The 21120-nt window shown below is 39.6% G+C and overlaps 4 protein-coding genes and 1 long non-coding RNA gene across 5 annotated transcripts; 3 read left to right on the forward strand and 2 right to left on the reverse strand.

Moving 5' to 3' along the window:
• Positions 1-53: 53 nt before the first annotated feature.
• Positions 54-2579, reverse strand: LOC6579315 (N-acetylglucosamine-1-phosphotransferase subunits alpha/beta). Its single transcript, XM_002005175.4, has 2 exons — positions 911-2579; positions 54-849 (listed from the first exon to the last, which is right to left on the reverse strand). Exons 1-2 carry the CDS (start codon positions 2426-2428, stop codon positions 361-363), a joined length of 2007 nt encoding a protein of 668 aa, XP_002005211.1. The 5' UTR covers positions 2429-2579; the 3' UTR covers positions 54-360.
• Positions 2580-2943: 364 nt separating this feature from the next.
• Positions 2944-5232, forward strand: LOC6579316 (V-type proton ATPase subunit S1). Its single transcript, XM_002005176.4, has 5 exons — positions 2944-3054; positions 3140-3243; positions 3315-3417; positions 3487-3748; positions 3819-5232. Exons 2-5 carry the CDS (start codon positions 3158-3160, stop codon positions 4529-4531), a joined length of 1164 nt encoding a protein of 387 aa, XP_002005212.1. The 5' UTR covers positions 2944-3054; positions 3140-3157; the 3' UTR covers positions 4532-5232.
• LOC122757681 lies at positions 4995-6288 on the reverse strand. The gene is made up of 2 exons (XR_006357798.1): positions 5925-6288; positions 4995-5855 (listed from the first exon to the last, which is right to left on the reverse strand). It is a non-coding gene; the product is annotated as an uncharacterized LOC122757681 (long non-coding RNA).
• Positions 6289-14625: 8337 nt separating this feature from the next.
• Positions 14626-15343, forward strand: LOC6579317. Its single transcript, XM_002005177.2, has 2 exons — positions 14626-14691; positions 14772-15343. Exons 1-2 carry the CDS (start codon positions 14626-14628, stop codon positions 15267-15269), a joined length of 564 nt encoding a protein of 187 aa, XP_002005213.1. The 3' UTR covers positions 15270-15343.
• A 670-nt stretch (positions 15344-16013) lies between these two features.
• Positions 16014-16718, forward strand: LOC6579318. The gene is made up of 2 exons (XM_002005178.2): positions 16014-16079; positions 16144-16718. Exons 1-2 carry the CDS (start codon positions 16014-16016, stop codon positions 16642-16644), a joined length of 567 nt encoding a protein of 188 aa, XP_002005214.1. The 3' UTR covers positions 16645-16718.
• Positions 16719-21120: the final 4402 nt, after the last annotated feature.

Consider the following 21120-nt stretch of genomic DNA (forward strand, 5'->3'; position numbering starts at 1 on the left):
AAAGCTAAACAATCGCTGTTTAGCCATTAATTTGTAGTTAAAACAAGAGTAAGTTAATATTTTAAAAATTCTATTTATTTACGTATGTATTACACTAATTGTAGAGTTCATTTAGCCTCATCAAATTAAGAGATTTCTCTGTTTTCCAGTTTGCCACGCTTAAAATTAGCCTCATGATTGCGCTTAAATTAGATACAGTCAGAGCTCTATGTTCTATATAACTAGAATGGAAATGGCGATAATCTCAATTAAAACTTATCACAATACGAAATTAAGTGAAATGTTAAGCAAAACGAACACAACCTTAAGGCTGATATTAATATCAGTAAATACATATACATATATAGGCATATATATCCTCTACAGTCGCTGCACACAACGGCGCACGATCTTCGCCTTGTGCTGGCAGAGCAAACGTAGTAGAAAAATGACCAGAAGCAGGCTAACTCCATAGCCAACCACGAGGACGGCGCGTTTGCGTCGACGCCAACGTTGATAATCCGTCCAGGAGACGTAACGGTTACGGAATTGTGGCGGTAGTTCGAATTTGCTGCGACGCGGAAAGAAGGACAAATAGAAATCCTCGAGAAGATGACGCACCAGCTCATTGTCCTCGCCACGTTTAAAGTCTAGATTATCGTTGATGCAATTGAATTTACGTGGATTACGACGCATGCGATCAAGCGCCTCCACGACCTCCGTCAGATTCGAGGTGAGCATCATAAAATTGCTGTGCGAGGCGCGCTTCGGACTGACGTGAAAGCGATATTTGGGGCGAACGCCAAAGTTCGCGGTCAGCGCTTCGGCCAGCAATGGACAGCGATAGACCAGCTCGCGGGTGATGGTGGGCTACAGAATCAAGAGGAAATTAGTTAACTATGATATAGGATTTGGCTACTTCATCTTTTACCAAATTGGAATCCTCGTAGCGCTCATAGACCAATGTGGAGTGGACAATCTTATTGCTGTTTACATCCTGCTCCACATTCCTCGTGCAGTTCTGCACCACCTCCTCGAAGTAGCGCATCGCTGACCAATCCAGCGGTGGCGGATAGATGCGTGTCAGGCATGTGCGCACCTCACGATCCGACCAGGTGCCCGAGCCATCCGTGTCGAACTCATCGAATATTTCCTCGACACTGAGCGTTCTCGTCTCGCTCATCAGGAACGAATAATAAGCGAACGCGAATTGCAAATCCGTTGCCGCACGGAAGCGTTGTTGAGCTGTCTGCTGCACCTGTTGCTGGAAGCGCTGATGCATATCCTCGACAATGTCGCGCTCGATGAGGAAGCCCACATGAGCCAGCACATGGCGCGCCTTGAAGCCATAGACGCGATTGAGCAGCATATTGGTAGCTATCAGGGAGTGCGAGTAGATGTCTGTGGAGGACTTGAAGTCCTCCTTGTGCAGCAGCTTGCTGGAGCTGGTGCTGCTCACATCGAACTCTGGGTTGAGGGACTTCAGCTTATCTTTATTGAAGCGCTCCACAATGCGACGCAGCTCCAGCAGAGTGGAGACATTGCGATGCTTCATCAGCTCCTTAAAGTTGGTCGAGCTGCGCTTGAACAGCTGCTGCAAGCCCATATTGGGAAACTTATGTACAGGCGGGTGGGCCACAGGAGCAGCTACTTCAGCTGCTTGGTGCAGCTCATGCTGCAGTTGACCAGCCGCTGCTGCTCCAATGCCGCCCTCACTGCAATCACCGCCATCATATTGGCAGGCATCGATGTTGCAATGGCGATCGCACGCACCGTCGCCTATATAGGTCCAGGGGCAATCCAAGGCACAGTCGGGCACCATCCAGGCCTGATAGACACGCACGCCCTCCGCCTGTGTATACAAATCCTCCGGATACAATGGAGCACCCAAAAAGATATCATCGTTGAGATAGAGAAACCTCTTGGACAGCTTCGGTATGCGGTGTATAAACGTCTCAATGGCAGCACTAGAGAATGTGGGCAATTGTTTGGGATCTGGAGCGAGCAGCTCGTGAGGCACCACGCTGACCTTTTCATAGTTCAAGTCCAGCCAGCTGGGTATTTGGCCATTGGTCACAATGTACACATGCCTTATCCAGCTGGCGTGCTTCTCCAGCGAACGCAGCGAATACTTTAGCTCATTTTTGTCATCGAATCTCGAGGGATCGTAGTTGGCATCATATCTTCGAACCAATTCTATAAAATCGGGATCGGATCCATTTACCCAGGTATAGACGGCATCTATGGGCGCACAATGAGTTTCGCTATAATGTCTACTGTAATGGCCATCTGAAGCATTGAACATTTGCTGCCCTGCCAGCCAGAGCAGCACGCAGAGTGCTCCAAATATTGCTAGGAAAATCAGTTTTCGTCTCGACTGCATCTTAAGCCGATAGATTTTCTCAATTGTACGCCGCATCCGCCGATGCCACCGGCGTCGCAGACGCATTTCGTATAACCTATTTTGCACTACATTGCCACACACTTTCCGTGCACGTTGAGTAAATAAATCCCCTTTGTTCTGCACACAATTCACTCAAAACAATAAAACGAAATTGATTTTAAGTCGGCCTTTTATTAGTGATGGGCCTCTAATTAGGGCACACTAGTGGCTGAGTTATCGATAGCAACTATCGCGATAAAGGCATAAATATTGCGACCAATATTATACCTATTTGAAATTTGAATTCATATTCAAATTTATTGTGAGCTAATTATATACTGCGCAATAATTGTTTTGGTCTATTATTAAATAGATCGTGTTACATTTATTTTTTATTATTTATATATCTAAAATTAGGGTTCAGCATTCACAACATAAGAGCGATAGTAATTTGTAATTATTGCCGATTTGCGATGTGGCCATATTTTCATTCACACTGCGTCGCCGTGACTGTCAATGCCAAATCGACTGAAATATCGATTAATTGCATTCGCAATCGGTCAGCTGCTTGGCCATCACATGACCTGTCATATGAAAACTTTTTCACTCTTGACAGCGCAAATCGAGAATCGGGCCGTGCAAAACGAAAAAGTTTTAGCTCATTTTTCGTTTGTAGTTTTTGTTCATTTTTGGTTGGTTTTATTTTATAATTGTGTTTAATTATGTTCGTTTGTTGATTCGAGTTTCATTTCATTTTAATTTGATTTAATTAAACAGCGAGCCACGCAACTAAAAATGCTGTGGAAATCGGTGATTGCTTTGTGCGTCATTGGAGTCGCCTTGGCCGAGCAGACGCCCGTTTTTCTATGGGGTGCCAACAGGTGGGTGGCTGCTTTTCAAATATTACATTTATATATGTAACTATTTACCATTTATTTATATTCAATAACAGTGCAACGAAGCCATCGCTGCGCACTGTGCCTCAGGCTGAATTTCAAGAGCAGTTGACGACTTTGCTGAAAGATCACATGGTTGTGGCCTTCGAGGAAAATGGCGTAAGTGCAAATGCAAACTAGCTTGTGTATTGTCAATAAGTATATTTGTGTCTGTCTCTCTCTCTCCAGTTAAGCAATAAGGATTTCCTGTGCTCCACCAACGAGGCCCAGTCCTGCTTTGCTCAGCTGCAGAGCGTCAGCCCCAAGACCTATTACACAAGCGTCGAGAATCCGGCTGAGGCATTGCGTGTAGCTGCCCAGAAGCGTGAACACAACAGCGTCGATGCCAACGGCCAGCTGGTGCATCCAGTCAAATGCGAGGCAGGCACCGCTCAGATTGTTTCCTTTGAGAATGTGGAAGAGACACGTGCCGCAACGCTCCAGTCACATGGTGAGCTTCACTCAATGAGAGTTGTCCATTCAATTGATTAATTCTTATCGTGAATATTACCTGTAAACAGACGCTGCCATTGCTGCCATCAGTCAGCAATTGAAGTGCAAGGTTGCCTATCTGTATTTCGCTGCACCCGCCACGGCGCCCGTTGTCCAGCGTCGCGTCCGTCGCTGGACGTCGGCAGAGACGGTTACCAATAGGTTCTTCAGTGGCAATCAGTTTGCCATTAGCTTCGTGAATGTTGAGTACTATAACCAGGCCGCTGGCACCACGACCCCACTGAAGGTTCTCGACATGAAAATCACCAACGCCACCAGCATTAAGTTCTCCGTTGCCCTGTCAACCGATGCCTCAAAAGATATCACCTTTGACGTTACCTATGGCGCTGAGGAGGGCTACTATACGGTGAGCAATGCAGCCTATGGCACCGATACATTCCGTACGCCTGGAGTGACCGCGCCGCCAAGCTTCTCGTATACCTGCGGCAATACCACCTGGTATACACCCGTCAATAAAGAAAACCAGATTAATTCGCTGACCTGGACCTCGCTCCAGCTGCAAGCGCCATTCAGTGATCAAACGCCGTCAGATTTCGCATTCGGCGATTCCTGGGATTGTGTGGGCTTCGTAACGCCCGGCATTTTGATGGGCCTGTTCGTCATTGTCATTTTGCTGGTGATCGTCTTCCTGGGCATGTGCTGGATGATGGACATCAAGACCATGGATCGTTTCGATGATCCCAAGGGCAAGACCATCACGATCAATGCTAGCGCCGAGTAGATCGAGTAGAGTAGCTATTACCGTCTTAGCTTCATCTTTGTTTTATTTTATTCTCTTTGTTTACCTTTTGTGCATATATAGTAGAGATATCCGATATCCGATATATTCAATATTCATTCCTACCTTCACATAATTACTATAATCAATACTTAAATAACAAACAAAAAAAAAGGCAGGAAATTAGCGCTCACAATTTATAAATCATACAATGTACAAATTTATGCCCACAAAGTTGAGAAGCTTCACATTCAGCATCAAACAAGAAGAAGAACAAACACACATGTGCAGCTTCTTGGCTTTGCAGCCGTAAATTTAATCATATATTTCTTGATATATATAGTTTTGCTTGCGACGACTTTTGCTGCTGCATTTGTTGAACTTTTTATGCAGTATTTTGTTTAAGTTGAAATTGTTAACAACAAAAATGCACAAAAAATTACTTTTAAGGACGCACACTATGTTATGTTTGTGTGCGTGTGTGTGTATGAGTTATGCGTGTGTATGTGTGTATGTGTGAATGTATGTGCAGGAATTTGTTTAAGCTAAGCCCGATCCTTATTTTGTCATTAGGCGAAAATTTATTGTATCGTATGCCCTTGTATGATAATATAAATCATTAATGTATGCCCGAACCCGCCCACAATAAAGTTTTTCAATTGTTTTACAAACATACCAACAAAAATATAAATAAATACATAAAACAACAACAAACAAAAAAACAACAAACAAGAAGAACAAATCGTATCGACTTAATTGAATTCCCACAGTTGCCAGCGCACCAAAAAACTCATAAATACAAATCAAAAGTTTTATGAAAATTTATTGACTGCGCCTCCTGCCACATTTTGTTGCAGCTGTTGGTGCTGCTGCTGGTGCTGTGGCTGCCTCCACACTTCACATAAGGATTAAAGATAGATGGTTATATATGTATATGTGTATGTGTGAGTGTCTCTGTGTGTGTTTGTGTTTGTGTATTCGTGTTGATTGTTTGCAAAAACTTTCAAGTCTCAAAAATAGTTTTACGTAACACTTTACGCTTGCCTTCGGCTTCGGCTCCTGCTTCGTCTCTGGCCTGGCTCCTGCTCTTGCTCTGCCCGTGTGACCTGCAGCTTTCATTAAGTTGTTTTAGCTGGATGCTCAAAAGGCATTGTTTATGACATTTTAATCTCTTGTTTATCCGCTTGACTTTATCCCAAACGTCAGCAAACTGACCACCCAAACACTCCAAGCACACCCAACTCAGCCACCCACTCAACCCGCTCTCTGGTCAAGGATTCCGTTGCTTGGGCATAGCATGACTATCAGATGAGCTGCTCACAACTTGCTACATATATATATATATGTATATACACTTTATACTAGTTTATCTATATATTCTTAACTAACAACCAACCTTAGTCAATCCTAGATCTATTTCTATACAAAATTTAAATTTTTTTTGGAAATGTGAAAAGGTAGTCAGAGCGATTATTTCTGAGTTGAGTTGATTTTAGTTTAAACTGTGTGATATATAGAGAGACTTGATCAGGCAGCTGAAAAATCTAGCGAAAAGCCTAATCTGCAACTTAAAGATTTTAATTAAATTTTTATTTTATTTACTTAGTTGATGGCATACAATTTGTTTATTTAGAGTATAAGCTATACATAAAGTGATAATCAAGGAATATTGTTCAACTTATAGCAAGTCTACTTTGCCAGTGGGTAGAGAATACAATTGTTCAAAACAAGAGAGAAGTTTAATTGCTAGAATTAAGCACGATAAAAAAATAAGTAAAAAAAAAATATATATATATATATATATAAAGGAAATATAAATTTTGTTTACACAGCTCGATGATACTTAGCCATTTAGATAATAATTATGTATAGATATTTGTAGATGCTATGTCTGATATAGATTATATAGGTAAACATATAACTTCTATATAGTTATGCAATATTGAAAGTAAGTCAATGTTTTTTTTCACATGCTAAAATAAGCTTAAATTAACATAGTTATGCCCCCATATATTTAATTAAAGACACAAGCCGAGTTCATTAGACGCTGCTTAAGCACATAAATATTTTTGGTCAAAACTTTGCACACCCGACAGCTACCGCCGAGTCTTATGAACTCTACAGTGGGCGCTAAAAAGTATGCTACATAAGCAGTAGCAGTAGCAGCAGCAGCAGGAGCAGCAACAGCATCAGTTCACTTGCTGCTCTTCCGGCCGTCCATGCAGTCTAAGAATCCAGTTGAGTGCACCAAGTGCCTTTTTTTTTGTTAGCTCATTTTCTTCTTCTTGCACTTCTGCTTTAAAACGTTTTCCTTTTTGTTGCATTTGAAACAGGTCAGTGCGTCATGCACACCAAATGAGCATATGAAACGCTGCACCAAACATGTTCTGCCTCTGCTCCTGCTGCCGCTGCTGCTGCTGTTGCTGCTGCTTAGTTGGCTGGCAGCTGCAAAAAGAAAATTTGCGCTGGCTGACAATCTGCCTTGGCTAGGCTGCTGCTGCTGCTGCTTCGAGCTCTGCCCGCCAGCCTTAGCCATGACTCTGTCCCTGTGCCAGCCCCTGCCTCTGCCTCTGCCCAAGTCTTGTAGCTTGCTTTGGCTTTACTCCAGGTCCCTGCCTCTGCCTTTGCTTCAGCTCCTATGCTCAGCCTTGCTACTGCCCCTGCTCTCCTCATGCTGCTCCTGGCCAGCGGCTGCTTTGGCTATAGAAAACAGTAATTATGCATAAGTCAACACGCGACGCAGCGTGGCGGCATTCGTAATGAACTCCACTCAAAAGCCAAACGAGCACTTTGCTGCAAACCCCTCCGTTACTCCAGCTCCCCCACCCGAACCCGTGGGCTGCTTCATTACGCGCCAAGTTCAAAAGTTTTTGGCTGCCGAAAATGTCACCAACTGCAGAGTCGCCAGCAAACAAAACGAGGCGCAAATAAAAAAAAAAAAAAAAAAAAAATTTATATAGCAGAAACGGAAACTTGTCTCAAAGTTTTTGGGAGTAGCCAAGTGCCAACTATGTAGGAGTTAATGTATATATATATACATGTATATATATAAATATATATGTATATATGTAGATCTCTATAAGTATGTCTTGCATAAGTAACCAGGGCAACAGTTGAAGCTGCGCGTCGCCCGCTGTGCGCCAGCCGCAGCTCTGTAATAAACCCAGCTTGGCAACAAATTGCGGCATTACAAGTGGGCACGGAGGGCGTGGCAATGAGCAAAGTCCAAGTAGTCAACAGTTTGGAACATGTGTTTTATTTGGCTGTGGCGCTTAATGCACCTAAATGCAGTTAGTAAAGTTTTTTTTGTTCTGTGTTCTGCTGTGTGGCGAGTCATTAAGCTGACCACAGGGAGAAGTTGCAGGCGAGGCAGAGCAGAAAAAGAGACATCTGTATGCATCTCTGGGTGTGTCTGTGTGTGTGTGTGTGTGTCAGCGATTGCGACACAGTCAAATCATTAGCGCAGCGAAAGCCGAAGTCAAACAATGCTAACGCCAGCAGGCAGCTTCAGTTAATGATGGCATTTGTGAAGCAAAGCAAAGCAAAGCAAAGCAAGCTGTTCTGCTCTCTTTCCCGTTCATACTCTCTCACTCTATCTCCTTGACTTGCACTGGCTCCATCTCGCTCTTGGCTTAATCCCCAGCTGGTTAGCTAGTAGCCACTTGCAGAAGCCTCATTGCAGAGCAAAGCTGAGCTGCTTATCTGCGCTAAGTGCCAGCGACCTGGTTGCGGGCCATGTTTACATACGCACACACGCACACGCACACACACACACAGCCCCTTTTTTATGCTGGGCATGGCCTCTAATGAAGTCATTTGTGAACAGCTTTCAAACTGCCTTCGAGTATTGCCATGTCTATGTCTATCTGGGCATTATCAGATTTTCATAAAAACATTCTGTACATCCCATCGCAAGCCTTTTTTAACCAAAAACCAAGTGGCCCACACACACACATACACACACATATATACAGATGAGAGTTGGTCAGCTCAGCCGGACAGAAATTAATTAGTTGTCATTTTTAACAATTGAGCGTGACAAGAGGATATTGTGCCCAGTGCCTGACTATGGCCAGGACTTCTCCTGCCCGGCCCACCTCCTGCTCTGCTGTGGCTCTGACAAATGATGTTGGCGCTGTGTGACGTGTGACAGATAAGTGCCGAAAAAGGTTTACAACTTTTGCCAAATGCCATTTATTATTGATGTCGTACCCCAGCCCCATCTTGTTAGCCTGCAGCTAAATGTGTACAAATGAAAGTTGTGTCGAAACTTTTCAGCCGGCCAACAATTAGGCATGTTGCGTATACGTTACATTGCCCAACCAGATAAGGCCTGAAAGTCAATCAAATTGCCAACTACTATTCAATATATATACATAATATTTATATACTTACAGTCTTGTCAGCTGTTGACCTCCGAAATAAGTTGGATTGTGGATAAAAGAAGGCTGAAACTGGTTAACATGAAAAATGAATAGATGAAAAATGGAAGAAAGCATACAAAGAGTAATTAATTATTTTTAGAGACTTTGAATAATAAAATAAAATATCAAATATAATAATTCCAAGTCTTTCCTCGAAGTATATGCTTTAAGTATTTCCTCTAAGACTCTTCTCTAAGTCTTAAAAATTTCTCTTTTAATCTCTCCTTTAAGTATTTCTTCGAGGCATTTCTTCTAAGTGATATTTCCTGACCACACCACACCATTTCACTTTACTGCACTGCACAACTGACCCCCACCAGGTCTGAACGACTGAAGAAATGCTGCAGCTGCTGCCCTTTATATAGATCGACTTTCACTCAACCACTAAATCGCTCTCAAATGTTGAGCCAATGGGAACTCTCTCTTCTGCTACAAGCACTCTAGCTTCGTTTAACTTAAATATAAATACCAAATTAATACTGCTGCATACATATAGACATAGATGATCTTCTGTAGTTAGGTAGACATAGTAAAGAGAGTAGACATAGAGGCATAGTCTTCCTTCCATTTCAATACTCATTTTCAGTGGATTTATTATCGATAGGCTAGACCATTTTTAAAAAGGCCAGATTTAGCCTGAAGTGGTCTGAATTGGCATCACTGCTTACAGCTCATCCTAATTGCAGCAATTATTTGAAATTTAATTTAATTCCAGCTTTGATTATCTAAAAATAAAAATCAAATGAATTTGTTGATGATTTTAATTGCGGTTCTTGTATAGACAAATATATATATATATATATTACATATGTTGTGTCCTTTCTATTTTGTGGTTACTCTTTGTCTACTCTCTCTCTCTCTCCCTCTCTCTCTCTGTCTCATCCTCTATCTATTGTTCATCCCTTTTAATCGCACAGCGCACGCATACCTTTGCATTAGCTCTTAAGCGCAACAAAAATGTAAATTGGCTTAGTAGAGAATGAAAAATGAAATCGGATAAAACTCTCGATTTAAATTCTTGGCCTTTAAGCTAACATTATTAACTTTATTACATCAATTGCTTTAACGTCGTGACAAATGCCACATTTTTATACCCTGAGCCCATTTTCAATGGGAAATCAGGGTATCAATTATTCTAATTAGTTATTTTATTATATCTCGTACACCTTCAGAGCTAGAGCTTCCAAATTTTATATGTATTTATAGGGATAACATGAGAGAGTGGTCTCTAGCTCTTATATTTTCTGAGATAGAAGCGCTGATGCATATGGACGGACGGACGGACGGATGGACAGGCAGACGGCCAGGGCTAAATCGAGTTAGGTCATAGTCCTGATCAAGAATATATATACTTTGTGGGGTCTGCCTCTCCTCCTTCTGCCTGCTTCATTCAATTAACAAAACCATTATACTCTGGGTTCAGGGTATAAAAATAAACACATTAAACAATTAAACAATACAAATGAATTAAATAAAATTCAATTAAGGCAAAATTAATAAAATTAAAATTTATGTTGAATAATGCTCTAGTTCATGTTGCTATAGTTACAGCTCTATTCTATTCACATATACCTATGCCAGCATAATTTATATTTAATTTAAGTAGAACTCTCTGTACAATTAATACAAGTAGCTTTATAGCCGCTTCGCTTTAGCTAGTTCTGCTGGTAGGAGGAGCAGAGTAGCCTTTAGCTATTTATAAGTCGGTAAGATGCTCGCACTAAGCCCCAACCGTTGAGTCGGGGCTGTCGAGCCAATTAACTAACTGAATGTGGCATTATGTGAGTATATAGTCCATATATATACATATATACATTTAAGTAAATATATGTATATGCTTATGTAATGGCTCGTAGAATAAGAGCTTGGCTGGTGTCGCCAAGCCTTAGCTAAGCTGCGGGTCAAGTTAATGGGAATACCTCAGCTGCAGCTGAATGTGGAACGAGCGGTGCGTAGGAGACTTTTGATATGGCATATTTACCACAGAGTGCATTAGGCGAAGACCCAGGAAAAAAAACTCTGTACATGTAGTAAGTATATGGCAGTCGGGCGTAACTGACTGTCTAATACTTAATTAAGTTAAAAATAACTAAAAATACTATTATCATATGTAAATGCTACATTTACTATTTTTTTGTATTATTATACATTATCTCCTGTTATGAAGCTACAAGCTCAGAGTGTTTCATCTAAAAAACATTGTGATTGTAGTGAGTGTGTGCATATAATTTTTTTAAGATCTATAATGAAGATCATTTTTGGAAAATATTACCGACTATATTTTTTGGAAATCGTCTGTACATTTCTTTTATATTATATTTTGCAATGTAAAAAATATATTATTATTTATATTATATTATATTATTTATTTATATTATATATTATTATTTTGAAAATTTTCTAGAAGCGTATGAGCTAATAAATATTTTAGATCTGAAAAACTGCAGTCAAATATATCAATTAGAATATTAAACACCACCAATATACTCTGTCTGCATTTCGTGAGCGAGTATAAATATTGTATGGGAAAAAGTCAGACAAAAGCTGGCGAAAATTAAAGTCAAAGTCAAAGCCGATTAGACGCTCAGCGTGTTAGACATGAAGAAAGACACAAAGAGGAGGCAGAGAGGAGTATGACAGAGAACATTGTCAGGCCAAATGTGCGAATAAGTAGCAGAGATGTATGCGTGTGTGTGCATGTGTGTGTGTGTGCGTGTGTCAAATGTAAATATATATATTTATATTGACACACATGCGGGCAAAGGCAGATCGAGTGCATTTTTATGTAAATATAGGAAGTATATCAGAGGCACATATATATATATATATCTGCATATATTTGGTTAGCTATGTATGTATGTGAAAGTAAAGTGTGCGTGTGTGTGTGTGTGTAGGTGCGTAAAAAGGCGACAACCGATGTAGATATTTGCATAGCCTGCTTTACTGTTTGGCTGGGTGGTTGGCTGCCTTTCGATTTGCTTGTTTTCGCTTTTCATTTTCTATTTACGGCCTGAGAGGCGCGCAAGATGGAGACATCAAGTCACGTAGCCATAAAGACCAGTTCAACATGCGTGTCTGTGTCTGTGTGTGTTTGTTGTACAGAGCCAACACAGTCATGTGTTATTGATTGGGAGTTGCGAGGCTCAAATAGCGACTGTAGCCGTGCCTCGCGCACATCTGTTTGCAAATCAGATTCAATATTTTGTTTGCTTTTAGCTTCAACTACACAGCCAACTGCCGCATGCCACTTGCCACATGCCACCAGCAGCTACGCGCTCCCCTTTTGCTGTGCCAGCTTAAAACCTTGTTGCAGTTGTTGTACTTACATTTGATTGCATTTGCCCTACACAACTTGAACTTTTGCTTGTTTTTTTTATTTTTTTTCGAGGCGGGGACTGGAGTCCGCGTTGTTTGCCAAAAATTGTTGGCCTTCCTTTACCCTAGCCAAAACTTTTGCAACTTAATCATCGAGACAGAGGCAGAGTGCGAGAGAAAGAGATAGGGAGAGTGGGTGAGGAAGTGAGAGGTGAATCGTAGAAGAGACTACCAGCAAGCGTAACCTGGCCACATGCCCTGGCAGCGCCATCTGTTGTCGGGCAGCGGCAACAATATGTTGTTCAAGGCGTTGTAGCAAAGTTTTCACATTAAAAGCATTTCAAGCCAACAACAACAAATTGGGAAATGTGTTTACCGGCATACGCATATTCTTACAACCTTTACACACTTCTTTCCTTCTTCTTTTTTTATATCATTTAATTGAAAGTCAAAAGCGAAAGTTCGCTATGGAGGGGGCGTAACCTTTTCAAAAAGTTGTTTTGCTGCCTTTTTTCTATAGCTCTGGAAATTGAAATACAAATATACAAAAATATTTTTTTTTGCGTCTAAATAAGTTTGGAGCTGTGCTCTGAAAATAAGTTCTAATAGTTTTTTACAGTTTTAGTGTTTTTACGATTTGAAAAGTGAAACTTAATTCAAAAGCCAAACTAGTGTCGGTCAAATTGTGAATTTAGCTGTTGAAAGTAGCTCATAGAAAAGTTTTAGCGCTTTTTAGTGGATGCTGTAGAAGGCTAAACTGGCTGGAAAAATTATAAAATAATACAGTTGAAAATCGTAAAACTGACGTCATTGTAGAAGTTTTAAATGTTAAATTAAAATATAATATGATGTGATTTTTAATTTAAATAATTTATATGAACATTAGAATCAATTTTTATGTATTTTTATATTAAATTCTTATGAAACAAAAATTAAATATAGCTGAGATTAATTTTCATGAATTTTATCTATAATTTTAATATATGTCTACTCAATTTTTCACACAAATATTTATTAAGTAAAACTACAATGTGCATAGCAATATACACATGTATATGGGAGCATATTTCATATTCACCTAAAATCTCTTATAGAATTTATGTTAGCTATAAGCTGTTAGCTGTTGACTTCAGCATTTTTGTATCAGAAACAAAAAATTGAGAATTTTCAGTCTTATTTCCTTTATTTCTTTGTATAAATAGAAAAATAAACAACAACAACAATAATAGCTAGAGAAATCGCAGCTCAGCTGCTTTGTTGACTTTGAATGGGTTTTGCCTTTAGCTGTTGTTGTTCTTCTTCTTTTCCTTCTAGCTGTTGTTGTTGTTGTTATTATTTGTTGTAATGCTGTTGTGCTATTATATAGCTCTTGGCTGATAGAGCTGCATGCCGTGTGCATTTTGTAGTCGTATGCAGTTAGCTCTTTATGCGATATAGTTGTATATGTACATGTGAGTATGTATGTGTGTGTATGTATGTATAGAGCGTAGTATCTGCCTCAGTTTTGTCGCATTTTCCACTTGCAAACACAAATACAAGGATAAAAACACACACACACACACACACACACACTCTTTCATTCACTCACTCTCACTCACACACACACACACACACACACACACACTCTTTCATTCACTCACACTCACTCACACACACACACATACATATAGAGCCCTGTAAAAAGGGCCAACGCCATTGTCAATTTTTATATGAAAATGACCAAGCATCACATGCATGTATGTGTGAGTGCTAAAGTGTATGTGTCTGTGAGTGTCTGACTGTGTGTGTGTTGTGATATTGTTGTTGCTTATGCTTTTGTGTTGCAGCCACAGTAACGGCTGCTGCTGCTGCTGCTGCTGCTGCTCCTGCTGCTGCTGCTGTTTGTTCATGCTGCTCAATTCCAGTTAAGAGATAAAATTTTTATGACATCACTTTTCTTTTTCATTATTTATTTGACCGAGCAACAACGTCGACGCTGCACAGCGACTGTCGCTGCTCCTGCTCCGGCTCCTGCTGCTGCTGCTGCTGCTGTTGTTAGTCCTGACAATCCGCTGCAAATGATGAGCAACGGCGAATTGGGAGTTTATGAACTTTATGTTTATTGAAGCCATAAATTGGTAGTGCATATGGCTCTTGCTTGCCGTTCGCCAGGGCATATACGTAATATTACGTATACGCTGCATGACGCCAAATGTCATGAGGCAACCAAGCCCGTCCACTATTAACAAATTTGCAATTAGCTGCAATTTGCACGAATTAAACATTTAATCAGCTGCAATCAGATTGTGCAGTTGCATGAAAACTATTTTAATAATTAGCCATATAAAAGGAGGGTGCGTCAGTTGAAATGGACGCAAAATGAAGTTGTTGCTTATAGCTGTGCTATGTTTGTTGCAGCTGCAAGTCAATTTGTCCAGCTGCTGGGTAAGATTATGACAGCATATTTCAGCCAAAAGCCAACATAGGCTACACTTTCCCTCTCCCTCTCACTCTCCCTTTCCAAGGGCTTCTACAAGTACACCGCATCAATTCTGCAAATTGACGTCTTGCCGCATGAGAAGGAGTTGGTTATCGATTTCAGCGACTTGCACATTGTGGGACGTCAGCGCGCTCTGAATGGCACCATTCGCATACTCGAGGATATGGACTCAAAGACCCATCAAATGTCTGTGGATATGCTCAACGATCCGAGCCTAAATGGACAATGGAAGACAATGATATTCGCCATGCCGCTCCTCAATGTCTGCTATGCAATGCGCTTCTTCATTGGCAGCTACGGCAAGTCCACAATGCAATTGGGCGTGAATACGAATGTGCCGTTCGATGGCACACAATGCCCGCTGCCAAAGGGCACATACTTCACCAACAATCTGCAGCTCAACACCGAAACGTGGCCAGATGTTTTGCCGTACGGCGGACTGAGAATAAATTTGCGTTTCTTCAAGCAAAATAAGCCAGCGGGCGGCTTAAGCATCACGATTGATGTACAGAAGAAACAATAGCGTTGGACAGATGTGTGATTGATTGATTGATTGATTGACTTAAATAAAACATAAACATGGTGCTGAATTGTAAATGTATGGGTGAAATTTACTGAGATATATATAATATATAAATGAATGCAATGGGTTTATAATAAATTTAATAAAATAAAAGCTAAATAAATATTCCCTCATATTCATGTGATTTTTATTTCAGCTTGAAGTCTTAGAATGAGCAGCATCATTGGGTTAGCCTTGAAAATGTTAAGCTAACAGCAGAATGGCACTGCCTCTGCTCTGCCTCTGTTCTGCCTCTGTTCTGCCTCTGTTCTGCCTCTGCTCTGCCTCTGTTAAATATAACAGCAGCCATAACATAATGCAGAGATAATATCGCAACGATAACAATTATAAATTTGAATATGCAATTTCAATTAAATGAAAAAGCTAGATAGTTCAGCCTCAATTAAACCTGTGACAGATATGCAAAATGAATAAATCAGCAACGCTTATATAATTAAAACTTTGTATGCCATAAAGTCAAATCAAAACCTGATTTGTGAAATATTTTAAAAAGGGCTAATCGGGCAGCGTTTAGGCATTAGAATTTAGTAATTAGTAGCAAATTGCAATTATATCTGCCTGTAATTGAGCACATTAAATTGATGCGAGTCTGCGATATTTGTAAAAACATGTTCAGCATTTTAATGAAGCGCCATATACATATATATAAATGTATGCAAACGATTCAATTAGCGAAATTCAAAAATGAAGTTGGCAGCAGCGATACTGCTGCATTTATTGCTACTAAGAGCTAAGCTCTCCCTGGGTTGGGTAAGACCACGAAGGAAGTAATTGAATAATAGGAAAGTTGAATAAGAATTATAATCCCTGACAGGCTTTATATGTGTTCACTGCAAAGATAACGAGCTTTGAGTCTTTGGTTGGCATCGAGCAACATTTAATTGATTTTCGTAATATTAGCACTGTGGGCGAAGATCATGCGCTCAATGGCACGGTTCGCATACTGCAGGACATGGATCCGAAGCAGTTTCAAATGTCCATCGACTTTCAGCACGATCCCAGGCTCAGTGATCAGTGGCGTGCGATGATCCTGTCTGTGCCCCTTAGGGATGTCTGCACGGCAATGCGTCTATTTGTGGGCACCTACGCCAAGACGACGCTGCGACTGGGCGAAAACACGAATCTTCCCTTTACGGGCAACGAATGTCCTTTGCCCCGGGGCGTTTACTATGTGAGAAATCTGCTGATTAATACGGACACCTGGCCGGACTTGATGCCCTGCGGCGGCTTTCGGCTCAATATGCGTTTCTATAAGCTTGGCAGCTTTGTGGGCGGCTTTCGACTAACTCTGCACGTGGAGCGTAAGCCTTTGTAATCTCAGAGCCAGGCCAGGACCAGGCCAGCCCTCAAGGCACCTGTAATAAATAAACGCAGCATTGTTGAACTTGACTCGAATTGGGCTATTATTCCATATAATACGCACTAAATCACAAGACATTTGTTCAGCTTTCATATTGCAAAAAAATCCACTTATATTTGTATACATATATGTGTATTGGAAGCTATCAAATGAATTTGTTGTGAATGCTCGACAATCTGTAAATTTTCACAAATGGATCACATTAAAATACACTAAAAACCCATTAAATTCGTATAAAATCCCATTTTTGTGCATTTAATGTCATAAATCACAAAATTTCACAGCACATGCATTAGAGTACCACACACACACACACACACAAAGCCAGACAGGCAACAACACACATCCACACTCACATCCACACACACACACACATGAAGTTGGGGCTTAGTTGCTGCTGACAAAAGCCAAACAATGCGAATTGTGCGTTGTTTGTCGCCAGTTTTTGGGCCTGTATCCTTGCAACAACAACAATAACAGCAATAACAACAAGATGACCAACAACAACAACAATGGCTATGGCAATGCGAGCAAAATGTATCTGCTTAGGTCCTGGCTCCAATTTCTGACCCAAACGTTCTCCAATACCTAAACCATTTGTTAAACAGGGCGTATTTAGTCACAATTTCGATCAATTTTGTATAATATATTATAAAACAATTTATATTTATATATGATCAGGAACTAGGGTTAATAAGCTTAAAATAGTTATAATTGAATAATAGATAAATCCATTCAATTCAGGCGAGATGGCAAGAAATTAGTTTACATATTGAGTACAGTTTTTATAGACAACTTTAACATTGACTTAACAGAGTGAAGCTGCCTTAAGTATTGTGGTTAATTTTAAGATGTTAAGAATTGAAATTAATATAGAGGATATGATTTGAAGTGCTAAATTAGGTAAATCAGGTAAGAGTAAATTATATATAATTTAGATTTCTAGTGCTTATAGAAAATTCGTTTCTTATTTTTATTTTTGCAGCATAGATAGACGTCGTTATATTACTATATATTATTACCATAGTAATGCCACAGTTTCTAGTTTCAGCAACAATAAACTTAATCCCTTTTACCATACATACCCTCAGTAGGGAGAATTCCCAAAATTTCCCGTCTTTAAGTTCAATAGACAAACAAATGGAGCCCAAGACAGAACAGTACACACAATCAATATACTATCAATACTTCACACATTACTTTCCTTATTAGAACTTGCTTAGTCTCCATTAGTTGGAACTCCTTATAAGTAATGCTACTTGTATTACATTGATTACGAAAGTTAGCTCTAACACACCTTTTAGGAATAACTTTCCTAATAAATGGAACTCAAATAATATTACTTATAAGTAGTTCGAGAAATGTTAACGAGTGCCAGTATATGCGAGTCGAGTAAGCCCTAAACTTGTGTTCGCCGCTCGTATTCTATGTGGGCGTATGCTACTGAGCTGGTGTGGTCTGTGTGTGTGTGTGTGTGTATGTGATTTTTCATGCAAATGCAGAATGTCCCCTTTTTGGCTTTGGCTATTGCTTGGTGTTGTGTTTTGTGGTCGCAAAGCATTTAAATGCCGCACATTAATGCAATCCAGGCTGGATTTGCAAATGCTTCTGCTTCTGCTGCTCCTGCTCCTGCTGCCACTCCTCCTCTGTGGCAACTCTATTCATTGAGCAATAAAATCGAAAAATACCCAGTCAACAACATACGAAATACAACATATATATATATATATATATGCATGGAGACATGTGTACACAAATGTTTTGTGGCCAGAGAGAATGAAATTTGTCCGAGACAAATTTCATTGGCATTTGATTTTATTTTCTTCTGCCTTTTCTATTTTTATGCCTGGGCCACCTACAAATGTAAAGCAATGGCACATAATTAATTGATTTGACAGCAGCTGGCAGCACACAGCAGGCGCCTGCACACAGGAGGCAAATCCTCTAAGCCAGCAAACAAGTTGTACTTTGGCAGAGAGAACAGATGCTGATGCCGTGTAACCCGGCACTCACAGCGCAGCAAGCTGTCATAAAAACTTAAAAACTTACAAAAAAAAAAAAAAGCAGAAAAAAATATAGTAAACTCTGTGAAAACTCAGTTAACCAAAGCGCATAAATGTAAGAAGCAGCTGCAGCTGTTGCCGTTGCCGTTGCCTGCAGCAGGCTGCAGCTCATGTTTGCCAGAGCCCAGACACGTATATCTATGTGTGTGTATATATAGAAATGTATATAAGTATGTAGTCTAGGCAACAAAACACTTTGCCAACAAGCAGGTAACAGCAACAGCAACAGCAACAATAAATGTGAAAAGTGCATTTGCAAATACTATAAACGTGTCCGTCTGCGTCGTTCCTTTCCTTACCTTACCCAGCAAACTTGATATCAGGCAGCAGTAAAGCTGGCCATATTTTTGTGCCCATTCCTTTAGTCAGACTCCTGTGTCTATATGTAGTCTATGTGTGTGTGTGTTTGTGTGTGTGTTTGCTGTACCTGCTCAGACATATGTTTCGGCTAGCAACTCGCTGCCCTGTCCATACTCTAACCACCTGCACAGCGCTTATTTGGCTGCCCTATGAATAATGGCAATGGCAATGGCATTGCCTGCGAGCCTTCGAGCTTATTGTGTGAATTATTAGCGCTGTGTGTATTAAAATGCAGCTCAAGCTAATGCACACAACTACAAACACACACACACAGAGTCGTACTCAATAGAGAGTGAGAGAGAGAGAGAGAGAGAGAGAGAGAGAGAGAGAGAGAGAGAGAGTAGCGGATAAGGATTCAAGTTGGGCACACGCTGCGTATGTGTGATGTGATTTACAAGCCAAACTATTCGACGGCGCATTTAATGTGTGCGGCTTTATGGCCACAAGAGTGTTTAACAGTTAACTGCAAACAGCTCGAGCAGCTGCCAGCCAAAAGCACACAAAAGCCCATAAATAGATCCAAATACATATATCTGTATAGAATGTATGTGTGCAGACACATATACATATATATCTCTGTCTGGATATGCCCTGGACAATTCTCAGAATCTTGAGCGTCTCATTTGATTATATTTCTCTTTGGCTGGATTTAAGCTGTACTTGGCCGAGACACAAAGGCAATTGGCTAAACGTATTTGAATTATTTAATTATGTTTACTAAGTATTCGCAAATTGGAGATTTGAGATTTGTATGTCGCATTGAATTAAAATTTAATCAATTGATTTAATAAAGCTAAGATTAAATAAATTTAATTCAGAATTATAAATTAATTACATGCTGAAGTGTTTTTCCTTATAAATCAGTTTTCATTTTATATTATCTCTAACTTCTAAATAATAAATAAACATATAGAAATTAACAGACTTCTTTTTTAACATAGCATTAACAGTATTTATTATTTATTCAAAAGAGACCCAGATATAGTTTTATATTTTTCTATACCTATTAAAATTTATATTTATGGTATCATATTTACTAATAGTTTTTATATCTATAATTTATTTCAATTATACATTTTTATATGCGAATTTAAATAGATGCTATATAAAATTATATTATTTACTCTTTTTTTTTTTTTTTTTTTTGCTATCATATTTAATCCATTTCATATAAATTTCTTTTACCCAACAAATTTGCACTTACTCTGCTTCGTTTATGCATTCGAAATTATAAATTGCTATCTAAAATTCTCGTTTTTATCCGGACTTTAAATACTAAAATAATATTAGCTTAACAGATTTTCGGGAATACAAACTTTTCAAAGTAAAGTTTTTGTTTTGCTTTTATGAACGAGAAATGTTTGGGTTTTGCATTTATTAATTCATAGTCAGGAGTTTTATAACTCATTTATAGTGAAACTGAGTTTATTTTTATTGTTTTATGCTTGTTTTTTTTTTTTTTTTTTAATTTTTTTATTCAGCTACACTAAATTGAATAATCCAAATTTATGTATAGTTGCTGCAATGTAGGACAACTGAAATTGTCTTTCATATCAGTTCCATTAGCATATGTATGTAAATAACAATTAAAAATATATTTAATATTTATTTATATGTATGTATGTGTGTGCACATTAATTTAAGCATTCATTAAGCGTATTATTCGCGTTTAATTACAATGTCTAAAGCTGCTGTTGCTGCTGCTGCAAGGGGCGTGGCCCATTTTAATGATGCACAGATTCAGCGGCTGGCAGCTCCTTATTGCTGTTGCTTTTGTTGCTCCTGTTGTTGTTGTTTGTATTTATTGTTGCTGCTTGATCGACTTTAATTAAATTCTGCATTATTGGGCTCTGTTCTATGCGCACTCGCACACAGCAGACAGAGTGAATTACATGGTCTTGTCTATGCTGATAAGAAATCAACATCTTTCGCCTGTTTACGCTGCGTATGCGTAATGTAATTGATGAGTGTACGCAGCGCGTGTGTCAATGTGTGTAATGGTATGTGT

Source organism: Drosophila mojavensis, unplaced genomic scaffold, assembly GCF_018153725.1.
Source record: "Drosophila mojavensis isolate 15081-1352.22 unplaced genomic scaffold, ASM1815372v1 contig_80, whole genome shotgun sequence".
Lineage (NCBI taxonomy): Eukaryota > Metazoa > Arthropoda > Insecta > Diptera > Drosophilidae > Drosophila > Drosophila mojavensis.

Coding starts and splice junctions, on each gene's coding strand:
- LOC6579318 (XM_002005178.2), top strand. CDS start 16,014: ATGAAGTTGGCAGCAGCGATACTGCTGCATTTATTGCTACTAAGAGCT. Junction 16,080..16,143: donor CTAAGCTCTCCCTGGGTTGG/GTAAGACCACGA, acceptor AATCCCTGACAG/GCTTTATATGTGTTCACTGC.
- LOC6579316 (XM_002005176.4), top strand. CDS start 3,158: ATGCTGTGGAAATCGGTGATTGCTTTGTGCGTCATTGGAGTCGCCTTG. Junction 3,244..3,314: donor TTTCTATGGGGTGCCAACAG/GTGGGTGGCTGC, acceptor ATTCAATAACAG/TGCAACGAAGCCATCGCTGC. Junction 3,749..3,818: donor CGCAACGCTCCAGTCACATG/GTGAGCTTCACT, acceptor ACCTGTAAACAG/ACGCTGCCATTGCTGCCATC.
- LOC6579315 (XM_002005175.4), bottom strand. CDS start 2,428: ATGCGTCTGCGACGCCGGTGGCATCGGCGGATGCGGCGTACAATTGAG. Junction 850..910: donor GCTACGAGGATTCCAATTTG/GTAAAAGATGAA, acceptor TTGATTCTGTAG/CCCACCATCACCCGCGAGCT.
- LOC6579317 (XM_002005177.2), top strand. CDS start 14,626: ATGAAGTTGTTGCTTATAGCTGTGCTATGTTTGTTGCAGCTGCAAGTC. Junction 14,692..14,771: donor TCAATTTGTCCAGCTGCTGG/GTAAGATTATGA, acceptor TCCCTTTCCAAG/GGCTTCTACAAGTACACCGC.